Source organism: Equus przewalskii, chromosome 15 (assembly GCF_037783145.1).
Source record: "Equus przewalskii isolate Varuska chromosome 15, EquPr2, whole genome shotgun sequence".
Lineage (NCBI taxonomy): Eukaryota > Metazoa > Chordata > Mammalia > Perissodactyla > Equidae > Equus > Equus przewalskii.
Window position 1 is genome coordinate 74,630,258 of NC_091845.1, and position 12,308 is coordinate 74,642,565.

General features: G+C 49.3%; 1 protein-coding gene across 32 annotated transcripts in view; it reads right to left on the bottom strand.

Annotated features, from left to right (window-relative positions):
* Positions 1-548: 548 nt before the first annotated feature.
* Positions 549-12,308, bottom strand: part of NME9 (NME/NM23 family member 9) — a 31,892-nt gene continuing 20,132 nt past the window's right edge. For 12 of the 32 annotated variants that reach the window (XM_070576164.1, XM_070576178.1, XM_070576176.1 and 9 more), the window contains 8 exons: positions 11,493-11,609; positions 10,024-10,099; positions 7,549-7,631; positions 5,342-5,434; positions 4,228-4,382; positions 2,679-2,815; positions 1,347-1,446; positions 549-783 (listed from right to left, as the gene is read on the bottom strand). In XM_070576164.1, coding sequence (XP_070432265.1) covers positions 630-783; positions 1,347-1,446; positions 2,679-2,815; positions 4,228-4,382; positions 5,342-5,434; positions 7,549-7,631; positions 10,024-10,099; positions 11,493-11,609 — 915 coding nt within the window. In that variant the 3' untranslated portion in view covers positions 549-629. Of the gene's footprint in view, positions 1,069-1,346; positions 1,447-2,188; positions 2,816-4,227; positions 4,383-5,341; positions 5,435-7,548; positions 7,632-10,023; positions 10,100-11,492; positions 11,610-12,308 lie in introns of all 32 variants that reach the window. The other 20 variants (XM_070576171.1, XM_070576169.1, XM_070576185.1 and 17 more) reach the window with 10 other exon arrangements.

Below are 12,308 nucleotides of genomic sequence, written 5' to 3' on the forward strand. Positions count from 1 at the left end.
TGTACTGAAAACCTCCTGTATCCCTCAAGGGCACACCGTGCAGGGGCGGCTAAACCAGGCGCTTCAGTGGAAGCCGCAGCAACCTGGCTCCCAGGAGCTTGCAGCTTTTAAAACCAGGCTTTAGCCAGAATCAGAAACCAAAGAAACAGGGAAGGGGCATGTCAAGAAAATTAGATGGATCCTGGTTCCAAATGAAACCCCAGGTGTTGCTTTATGAACGTGCCCTGCTCCGTGGAGGACCACAGATGGCAAAGCTGGCAGCGTCACAGGACTGTCCTCCTGGCTGGGGCGGCAGCATGAAGATGTAAAGCCGATTTGTACCTGCCTCCACGTCACTCTGCCTGGAAGCGTCATGTCCCATCTTGTTGCACTGTTTTCAAGTTCATAGTTACCAAGTTCAGCTCGAAAACTGTTTAAATCATAAAGTAGATTTATTCTTGGGGCAACACTGACCTGGGATGACATCATATCACAGCGGAGGACAATAACTGATGTCCATTTATTTTGTAAAATCCCAGAGATAGCAAAAAAAAAAAAAAGTGTTAGTATATGTTCTATATACTGTTTAATAAGTCAGGAAAGTACACACTGTTATTTTTATTGTTCATGAAAGGTAAACCAAAAAAGTATCAGTGCTCAAAGAATAAGTTCTGGTTCTGGAGGTTTCCTTCTGTGCACTGGCACTTCATCTCGGGCCCCACCTCAGTCACGGCCTTGTCCATCCACATGCTCAGGGCACCTGAGCCTCGTGGGGCCCACCACTCGCTCCTTCGGCCCCGTGGCCTGTGGGATGACAGATGTTCTGTAGGATTTCTGAAACACAGCCCTGTCCCAGTCCTCTGTCCCACACACCATCCACAAAGAAACAGGAAAAGGGCATCTAACTACCTCACAGATGATGAAGTGAGGGGTCAGGGCGGAAGGGACAGCAAAGAGAGGTCCTAGTACGCGTGTCAGGGACCAGGAATGAAAGAATGAGGAGAAGGGCAACATTTGTGGAGCACTTACTAAGCCCCAGGCACCGGGCTGAGAACCTCTCCCTCGTCTCCTCCCATCTTCACAACAGCCCTGGAGGAAGATGATTACTATGGGCTATAACGGGTCTATCCTTATCCCCGTTTCACAGATGAGGGAACTGAGGCCCAAAAAAGGTAAGTAACTTTCCCCAGGCTATTGGGCTGGTAAAGAGTGGAGCCAGGATTCAAACCCAGGGTTGTGTGTCTCCAGTGCCCTGACCCCTGCCCCTTAGCACGAAAAGTGCCGGGTACATTGAACACACACTCTGCTCCTGACAACTGAGAAGACCGGGCACCTCAAACAAATGGGCAGAGCATCAGCAATCGCACCGAGGCCGCTGCAAGTTCATGCCCGCAGGAGGCCGTGACATTCCCGGGATGTGGTCTGGGCTCAGACGCATCTGGAATTGTCCTCTTTGCTCATTATCACCTGAGGCCAAAAAGTCAGGCTCAGATGTCCCTACACTCTCACCAGTACCGGGGAGTATTCCCCAGCTGCTCCGCCCTCCTCTTCCCCAGCTGCGGCCCTGAGTTAAACCCCCTTCTTTCCAATCACTCCAAAAGCACGAAGACGGCCCATGGCCCTGCACACATAGGACATGCATCGTGGGCTCTCTCTGAGGGCAGGTCCCCAGAGGAAAGCTGGCCCTAGCAATGCCACCATGACCAGAGTGAGAGTCCCTCCCGGCGGGGGAATGGCTTTGAACGACCACAGCACACACTCGGATGTGTAAACTTGGGTCTCTGACCCACAGAGAGCCACACTCCCTGATTTCTCAACTCCCTGAACCACAGCTTGCTCTCAGCTTGGCCCTCAGCTGGCAGCGGGCCAGCGCAGGTCAGCCCGCCCTCCTGTCCCTGCTCTTAGTGGCCACATTCCAATCTGGAGGAGACCATGAAGATATCAAATATTTGGGTAAACATACTGCTTCAAACCTAAACATTTAGGTACACCTGGGTCATGACCATTTCAGATCTGCACGCAGCCATCTCCCAGGAATCCCACCGTCACGTCCTTTGCTCTTCCCAGGATGTTCAGCCCTGGCCCCTCCACCTCACCTCGGGCTCCAAGCCGACGCCGCGGCTGGCGGCAGGAGCAGCCGGCCGAGGCCTGGTTCTCCGATTTGGGGAACACGGTAAGTCACGCGCGCCGGCCGCCCTGGGTGTCTTACCCAGATTTGGAGCCTGGACCCAGCACGCTTTTCCCAAACTGTGGGGGCTGATCCGAGAGTCACAGCAAGCTCCGGCAGAGGCCCCTTCTGTGTCCCTCCGCTTCTCAGCATCCCCACCAAGGGCTTAGTGTGGGGCACACGGAGCGCAGAGGAAGTGAGGGGTGACATCTGGCCTCTGAATGGCTTCGAAGTAGGCTTCCAGAAAGTTAGTTACATTTCCCAGTGGTTTCCACAGGAAAATGCAAAGTAACTTTGCAACGAAAATACGGCTCCAGAGTAAGAATGGAGCAAAAAATGTAATGGCGATATTAAAAAGCAACACTTAGTCTATAAAAACACAGAACAGATGAGGACTGCAGCTACAGGTATGTAAGAGCCCGTCTCCCAAACAGGACCTCACTCATCTGAAGACGGGGTCACCACAGAGTTATTGTCAGCCCCGCTCACTCCCTGCAGGTTTCATGAAGGCCAGTCCGCCTTGGTGACTTACCCCGAGGGGCTTCCAGCACTTCATCTGAAAACTTAAAACCGGGGAAGAGCAGTGCCAGTTCTCGGCTGGCGTCTTCTCTGTCCTGGCTTCCATGGACCGCATTGAAGGGCATTTCTGTGCCATACTGAGCGCGGAGACTGGGAACATTAGCAAAATGTACAAGAAACGGTTGTTTCATTTGAAAAGAAATGTTTTTCTCTCTGGCAACATGGTCCCCAGCTACCGTTCAGCACCCTGCATTTCTGTGAACTGGCTTTCTCTCTGTTGAAAAAGCCAAGAACCACAGCAAGGAGGACCGTGGTTGACGTCTCGTCTGTCATGGCAGTGTTCTGGGCACGTGTCCTGGGGCTTCGTGTGTGCCACAGCCCTGCGAGGGAGCCTCCATCCTGACCCCCAGTTTAAATATGCGTGAGGCACAGCATAGGCCCAGGGGCTGCCCTTGGTGGATGTCACTATCAGGGGCTGGCACCCTGCCAGGGGCTTGGCACAGGTTTGCATAGTTAATCCCCCAGGATCCCCACAAGATAATACGCTCCCCGCGTGTCAAGCACTGTCGTAAGTGCTTCAACGTATATATACTCTTCTAACCCTCTCATCAGCGGCGGAGGCAGGCCCTATTGTAGTAGGCATTTTTCAGATGAGGACTCTGAGGCTCAGAGAGATTAAAGCACGGCCCAGGGCCAGGCAGTCAGTAAGAGAGAAGAGAGATCCTGAAGTCTGTGTTCTTAACCGTGACACTCTACGCCTCCTATCACAGGTGCTCATATCGCCTCTTTACAGACTAGAACAGACGCTCAGAGAAGGGACTTGCCTGAGTATGCGCCAACCTAAGATCGAACCCCGGGCTGCCTTTCACTGCCCAGGCTGCCTCATTCACGAATGTTCCCGGCCCCTTACAACTACAGGTACAACTGCAGTTACTTAGTCTCTTGCTAATTTCTTTCCTGTTGGCTGGACTCTGTCAGCTTCAAAGGCAACACACAGTGGGTTTGGCGTTGGCGGGGCCAGACTAAATATGCACAGGGCCAGGGAGCAGACCACTGCAGCCTAGTGTGGGGTGCAGAACAGGGTGCTCAGACCCTAGGGGGCCTCAGGACACCCTGGGGCTGGGGAGGGTGGGCAACAAGTCTACAGTGCAGATCCTAGGTCCCTCCCTGCGTCTCTGACTTGGCAGGCCTGGGTGGGGCTCCGGAATCTGCATTTCCTGGACCACACTATGGGCCCCTCTGGCTGCAGAAAGAGCAGTGAGGACTGGATCCAGCAGCAGCCTTCAGAAGAGGGCAGAGGGGGAGGAGGCAGCAAAGAGGCAGATGACAAGAGGCACTCAGTGAATGGCTGGGGACTGGATCACAGGGTGAGCATGTCAGGGCCTCCTCAAATACGTAACAAAGAGGTCAGGGTCTCTCCAAATATATAACGAAGAGGGGCTTCATGACCATCAGAGAGCCTCTGTGTTACCCATGATTCTGGGCTCAACATCGAGCGGGGCTCTCAGCTTCCCTGGGTGCAGGTTTTGAGATGTATGAAAGGACCACAGTTGCGACATCACCTGTCAGGCTGCTCCCTCCTTGCCACCTCAGGGTCACAGGGCCCCATGAGGGTTCGCCAGGCAGTAACCACGTCCTCGACACCCTCAGTCCTGGTGAGGATCAGGAGGTGGCTTGGTCCACTGCACATGTGATGTACCAGTTTCTCAAATGCCTCCTAGCACAGGGAGGGAAAACAGTGACCCAGGGCAGGGGCCGTGGGGCCTGCAGAGGGTCAGCGGGCCCATCCCCCCACAGGATGGAAGGGGGACAGTGGGCAGTCTTGCCACCAGCCAGCATGCCCGTGGAGGGCCCAGGGATGCCATGGAGGGCCCCAGGGTGGAGGGGCGGGGAGGGTGCCCAACCACACCCGGAGAACCCAGATATAAATTAAAGGCAGGAAGATGAGACTTGGAGGTGACTCGTTTGGGACTGAATGTGAGATTATAATAAATTAGGTGGGGCATCTAAAAGACCACATGCATGGCAATCATGCAGATGCTGGACAACCACGGCGTGGGATGGAGCTGAGACTTCATTTTTGCAGAGCCTGGCAACCCTTCCCCCTTCTTCCCGTAGCAGCACTGCTTTCCCTTTGGGGAGCAGCCCTTCCCCAGTTCACTTGGTCCTGGTCTGCCTGACACCACGATGCCTGTCACCCCCCAACCTCGCCGCACACACCTCCCCTGAGACGTGGGGCTCTGACCCAAGCTCGGTCAACTAGACCCTCCCTCCTGAGTAGGTGAGTCATTAGCAGAAGCAATGGTGGGTGGTTGAATCTGACTTATCCAACAGCAGCACCTCAAGTGACTGGCCTTGAGGTTTTGCTCCTAGATCCCTGCACCTGTCTTAGTTCTTCTCCCCAAGACCTTCTTTTCAACTCCTTCAGCTCTCTTCCTTCAATTCTGGAAGTTATGGAGTACCAATAAATTCCTTGTTTCATTACTTAAGTTAGAGTCACAATCTCTTCCTTGCAACCATTATGCTGAGAGCAAACTCACGGCCCACTTGCTGTTCACATCCTTCTTCTCCATCATATTCTATTTTCTCCCAAACTAATGTCAGTCTGTAAGCATGATGTTAGAGGAAGAGAAAGAAAGGAGAGTGTGTGGGACACGCGGAAGCGGACGAGCGGACCTCTCCAGCTGTGCGGTCGTAGAAAAGTCGCATTTCTGCCTCTGTCAAGGTTCTCTCTTCATCTGTTAAAATGTCGAAGCCGGCTTCCTGGATCTGTAAAATATATATATGCATATTTTGAAAGGGTAAATCAACCCCAAATTTACATTTAACGTAGTTGAAAAATAAACGATAAAGGAAAAGGCAACATTAAATCAACATATATAAATCAGTAGCATTTCTATTCTCTAACAACGAACTAACAGAAAAAGATCTCAAGAACACAATCCCATTCACAATTGCAACAAAAAAAATAAAATACCTTGGCGTAAATTTAACCAAGGAAGTGAAAGACTTATACAATGAAAACTACAAGACTTTCCTGAAAGAAATTGATGACGACATAAAGAGATGGAAAGACGTTCCATGCACATGGATTGGAAGAATAAACATAGTTTAAATGTCCATACTACCTAAAGCAATCTACAGATTCAGCACTATCCCAATCAGAATCCCAATGACATTCTTTACAGAAATAGAACAAAGAATCCTAAAATTCATATGGGGCAACAAAAGACCCCGAATTTCTAAAGCAATCCTGAGAAAAAAGAACACAGCTGGAGGCATCACAATCCCTGACTTCAAAATGTACTACAAAGCAACAGTAATCAAACAGCATGGTACTGGTACAAAAACAGGTGCACAGATCAATGGAACAGAATTGAAAGCCCAGAAATAAAACCACACATCTATGGACAGCTAATCTTCGACAAAGGAGCTGAGGGCCTACAATGGCGAAAAGAAAGTCTCTTCAACAAATGGTGCTGGGAAAACTGGACAGCCACGTGTAAAAGAATGAAAATTGACCATTCTTTTTCACCGTTCACAAAAATAAACTCAAAATGGATCAAAGACATAAAGATTAGACTTGAAACCATAAGGCTTCTAGAAGAAAATATAGGCAGTACACTCTTTGACATCAGTATCAAAAGGATCTTTTCGGACACACTGTCTTCTCAGACAAGGGAAACAATAGAAAGAATAAACAAATGGGACTTCAACAGACTAAAGAGCTTCTTCAAGGCAAGGGAAAACAGGATTGAAACAAGAAAACAACCCACTAATTGGGAAAAAATATTTACAAGTTATATATCTGACAAAGGGTTAATCTCCACAATATATAAAGAATTCACACAACTCAACAACAAAAAATCAAACAACCTGATCAAAAAATGGGCAGGGGACATGAATAGACATCTCTCCAAAGAAGATATACGGATGGCCAATAGACACATGAAAAGATGCTCATCATCACTAATCATCAGGGAAATCATCAAAACTACACTAAGATATCACCTTACACCTGTTAGAATGGCAAAAATAAGATAAAAAGTGACAAATGTTGGAGAGGTTGTGGAGAAAAAGGAACCCTCATACACTGTTGGTGGGAATGCAAACTGGTGCAGCCACTATGGAAAACAGTATGGAGATTTCTCAAAAAATTAAGAATAGAAATACCATATGACCCAGCCATCCCAATACTGGGTATTTATCCAAAGAACTTGAAATCAGCAACTCCAAAAGTCCCATGCACCCCTATGTTCATTGCAGCATTATTTACAATAGCCAAGACGTGGAAGCGACTAAGTGCCCATCAACTGATGACTGGATAAAGAAGATATGGTATATATATACAATGGAATACTACTCAGCCATAAAAAAGGACAAAATCATCCCATTCACAACAACATGGATGGACCTTGAGGGTATTATGTTAAGTGAAATAAGCCAGATAGAGAAAGACGAACTCTGTATGACTCCACTCATAGGTGGAAGTTAAACATATAGACAAAGAGAACTGATTGGTGGTTACCAGGGGAAAGCGGGGGTGGGGAGGTGGGCACAAAGGGTGAAGTGGTGTACCTACAACATGACTGACGATAACGTACAACTGAAATTTCACAAGGTTGTAAACGATCATAATCTTAATAAAAAGTAAAAAGTAAAAAAAAAAAAAAAAGGCAACATTAAAAGCTGTGGCGACCCTGATCCTCATGGTATCTTTCCCAATTAGATTTAAAATTTTTAAGTTACTTAAATGGAATTTTGGCTAAAGGTCCTTAGAAGCCTTCTTTTCCCACTAGGACACTGCTGCATGAGCCCCCACGCCTGTTTTCCCACCGGGAAGACATGAGGACAGTCTGCAGGGTAAGTGTGGTCTCTCTCACCTTCATAATAATCTCATCGGCCTTGCCGTGGACCACCGCATCCGGTTTAATGATGGCCAAGGTGCAGGTCTTCGCTGCTGAAACTGCAGTCAGTGAGGGCAGTGCTGTCAGCGTCTCTGAGGCTCTCGGTAGGCCACCCGCAGGGACCAGGCAGCCTCTGCACACGGCTCCCGGGGTTCCCTCGCCTGGCCTCCCGGCTGTGCCCCTGCAGACCTGGACTCTAGTGGATGCCCTGGTCTGCCTCCAGACCTCAACCTCAACCTGGCTGCAAGGGACATTGACATGCAGGGGACATAAACCTGGGAGGAAGGGGCTGAGGAGAGGGAGGGGGGCTGGGGAGAAGATCAGAGACTACTCAGGAGCAGAAACCCGGAAGCAACTGAAAGAGTCGCCTGGATGGGGGAGAGCTGGAGCAGAGGCAGTGCAGGCCTGGCCACTATTGTCCCTTCCTGTCACACTCTTGTGATTCTTGGCCTCTGCCCGCGGTCTACTGTGTTCTCTCACGGCACTGGCTCCTTTACCAATGCTGCTTTTTAGCTTTCCTGGCGTGTGGCCAAGAATGGCTGGCCAGGCCCTGAGTCCCCACAACTTTCCAGTGCCACCACCTACAACAAACTGCAGCTTCCATCTTCCAGGGCTCAGTGCAGATTCTCCTGAGGGAAGACCGGACTGGCCAGCTCGTTATTTGGAGCCAAGGCACCAGTCATAGCCCACTGACCAGTGCACTGATTGGCCAGTGTCCACAGGTCCCGTTAGCAGTGGTGTTAAGGGAGCTGCCACTGCTCAGGCCAGTGGAAGCTGTAGAGCCCTGTGTCCAGCCCAGGAGGCCATGCCTGGTGTGGTCCTGCTTGGACGAACTTGGCCTTGGGGCGCTACCTGCACTCTCCATTGACTCTGTATTCCCCTATTTTCCCGTTCGCAGCTTTTACATCTATTGGGTTGCAATAAAATATGACAATGTCTGCATTTAAGGAGGGCTTCTTACTCTAAAAATCTCAAAACGTGTACTGCAAAGATGTGAAACATTTTCAGCAACAAACCTGTTCATTTTTCTGTGAGTACTGTTTCTAACATCCCATGTACACTTAGACTTTAAAGAGACTCACAATAAATTCTGTTATAAACTGACCAGTTAATGAGATCACCTACAGATGTGGAGGGAGAAGAGAAGAGGCCAGAGCAGGGGCCCAGAGAACTCCAGCTTGAAAGAAGAGCGAAAGAAAAGAAGGCAATGGAGGGGAGGCTGAGGAGAGACCAGAGATGTAGAAGGAAAACGAGAAAGGTCGTGAGGTCTCCGAAACCAAAAGAGCAGAGGGTTTGAGAAGGGAGACGTTGTGAACACCATCCAAGTCCACCGAAAGATGCCACAGGATACGACTGGAACCTGCCTAGTTGCCTAGTGGATTTGGCACCAAGAAGGTCTCTGGTGCCCCCATGAGCATCTGCTCAGGGAGGAGCGGGCACAGAGGCCAGACACGGCAGGTGGGGACAGGATTCAAAGGGAAGGGGTGGCCCCACGAGTGTGGACGAAGTTCAGGAAGCTTGGCTGTGCAGGAGAGAAAGGCTAAGGGCAGGGCAGGCTTTGTGATGTTTTCTAGATGGAGAGACTTGATTTGAGAGGGAATAATTGGGAGGGAAGAAAGAGGAGATAACCCAAAAAGGAGGCAAAAGTTGTTTCCTGCAGAAGCCCAATCACTGATTTCTTTTCACAGTTGACGTTTCCTTGCTCTCTAAACTGAGCCTCTTTCCTTGTTAGAATCCAACTCTAACAGTCCTCATCCACTCTCCAATAAACAGCCTTTCTACTTCGTGCAATAATAAAAATCTTCCTTCTCTTTCCAGCTCCGTTCCTGAACTTAACCCTGGTTGTCCCTGGTGTCTCAGCCACCATCAAGAGCACCTTCCCAGCAAGGGCCCTTCTGACTTCCGGCGTCTCTGCGCACTGTCAGATAAAGCTGTTCTCTTCCTATTAAAGCTTCAGGAAGAACTGTGACGCCCAGGGGTGAGGGATGCTTGGGACTCCCGGGACGAGGGCGCAGGGCTGTCGGAGGGAGGTGTTCAGTACAGCTGACTTTCTGACACTTCAGAAAAAAGGTGAAAACAGAAACTTGAGCTGTCAGCTCAAATAAGGTCTAAGGAAACACCAGCATCATGACTCTACATTATTAGTGCCACTACCCTCCACTTTATTGAATGGAGCTTCTCCTGATGCCCGGTAATTGCCATGAAAGCCACACTGGTTATGTCTGAACATGATCAGAAAGCTGTGAATGGTGCCCAAGACGCCATTAAGGGGCAGAAGGGAGAACTGACACAGTGTGTTTGAAGTCAGGTGATTGGGGACAAAACGTTTTATGATTAATCTTCCCAGAGTTCAGATTGTTCAATAAACTGATTACTCACATATTTTTTGGAAAACCCACCAAATCTGAGTCTGCTTTGCCCTTTTCCCTTCCTTGTTGGTTCTGTACTCACCCACATCCTCATCTTCACCATCGTCCTTTTCATGAGAAGAATGTTCATCTTCATCAGAAAGAGCCTCATCTTTAATCTAGTGCAGATTGGTCGTGAACAGAAAGTAATTAGCTAATTAAAATTACCACAAAGACCTTCCAAAACCTGCAGAAACCAAAAACATAAAGGTCCAAAATACAGAGGAAAAAAAAGCGTCAAGATTATCAGTCTTGGGGCCGGCCCAGTAGCGGAGCGGTTAAGTTCACACCTTCCGCTTCAGCGGTCCAGGGTTCACCAGTTTGGATCCCGGGTGCGGACATGGCACCGCTTGGCACGCCATGTTGTGGCAGGCACCCCACATATAAAGTAGAGGAAGATGGGCATGAATGTTAGCTCAGGGCCAGTCTTCCTCAGCAAAAAGAGGAGGATTCGTGGCAGATGTTAGCTCAGGGCTAATCTTCCTCAAAAAAAAAAAGATTATCAGTCTTGGAAACTTTACAAGACCCTTGTTAGTAGTCAGATGACAGTGGGGTAAGAGCATTTGAAGACATGGAAATCCATGCTGATCTGAAGGTTTAGATTCTGCCTGTTTTCACAAACATCAAGTCAAAACTAAGGAAAGAGAAGAATGTGATAGAGAGTTGGCAAGAACACAGAGGAGGAGCTGAAATAGAAATACATAGAAGCAATTGGCTACCCAGTGCAGGGAGGTAGTGAAGAGAGAGATGATGCTCCCTGGAGAAGGCAAAAGCATTTGTGATTTTCTTTTTTGGGGGAAAATTGCCAGTTTTCTGGGGGAAATATAAAATTTCATTCTAATCCATTCTATAAAAATAGGGTTTACTATTTGGAACGTTTCAAACTTGAACAATGAACTTTGAACAATGTTAAGGCTCATTTGGCAGATGCTCAGAGAACCAGGAAGTACCTCTCTCTACCTACGGTGTGTCCATATCCAAAGGCAGCCAATTATTTGTGAAAAACTTGCAGTCTGTGTGATCATGGAAAGAATTTATCAAAATCACAAGCTATGCTGATCCGATTGCTCCTGGTAATGACAGAGCTTAACTTCTAAACGAAAGAAATGAACCCTCTGGGATCCACAAGTAGAACCGTCAGGAATGAGAGGTGACCCAGGAGAGATGTCACCCTGAGGCTGACGCCTCCTTCCCACTACTTGATTCAGAACTGTGTTTCCATTTCGGAATTCATTGTTAGGGTTCCAAAAATGCCTGTTGAGTTGAAAGGGGGGATGAAAAGGAAATGGATAAAAGAAGTTAACATACTCTGGAGGAAGGAGACGACTTCTTAAAAGAAGCTTCAAAGGGCAAACTTGTCATGGTCAGCAGGCACCCTCCTCCCAGGCCTCAGTGGGGTGCAATGCAGGGGTGGGCATTTAACCACACTTCCCACCGACGGTGCCAGAAAAAGGGTGGAGCAAGTGGAGGGGACCCTCGTGGGTTTGCTGCTTGCAGAAGTGACCTCCTTACCACCCTCCGTTCTCTGCCTTCGGCCAGCACCTTCTTTTCGGCCTCCAGCTGGTCCAGGATGGTTCTCTGCAGCAGGGGGGCGTTTGCACCGCGAACCACGGCCACCAGTTCTCCTCCCTAGAACACGGCACCAACGTACTGGGCAAACCACCGACCCCTCTTCGCGACATTAGTCTCTCTCAAGAGACACGAGAGTGTTCAAGGGCTTTGTTTAGGAGTGTGCCCAAGGTTAAGGCCATCACCCCAGGCCCACAGCCTCCAGCCACTTCTCTGCCTTCTACCCCATGCCCCTCCTTTCAAAATTTCCTCCAGGGCATTGGGAACCAGTTAAGGGAGGAACAGCACACGCTAGGTTGTGAGGGACTAAGTGTGGCCGATAAAGGGCTTAGTCACTCAACAGATGTCTATCGAGCACTTCCGACACCAAGCACCCAGACAGAGGCACAGAATATAAACACCAAACATGAAAAGACCTAATTGCTCACCACCTTCAATGAATGGAGAGTGAGTGGGGAGAGAGGTGGTCATGTCAGGGAAACAATTCCAATGGAATAAGACCATTGCTTTAATAGGGATACTTGAATCGGGGCAAGAATCAGCTCCATCTGGAGTGGTCAGGGAAGGCTTCACGGTGGAGGTGGTGTTCGGGGTGACCTAAGTTTCTGCTTTAACCTTCTCAATGCATATTCTCCCAGCAGCTCACATAGCGTGGGTCCTCCTCCATTGCCATCCCGTGCTGCAGTGGACCCCCATGGGGGAGGGATGCGATGGAGCCTGCTGGCTCGGCCCATGCTCCCACACGCCGACGACAATTTA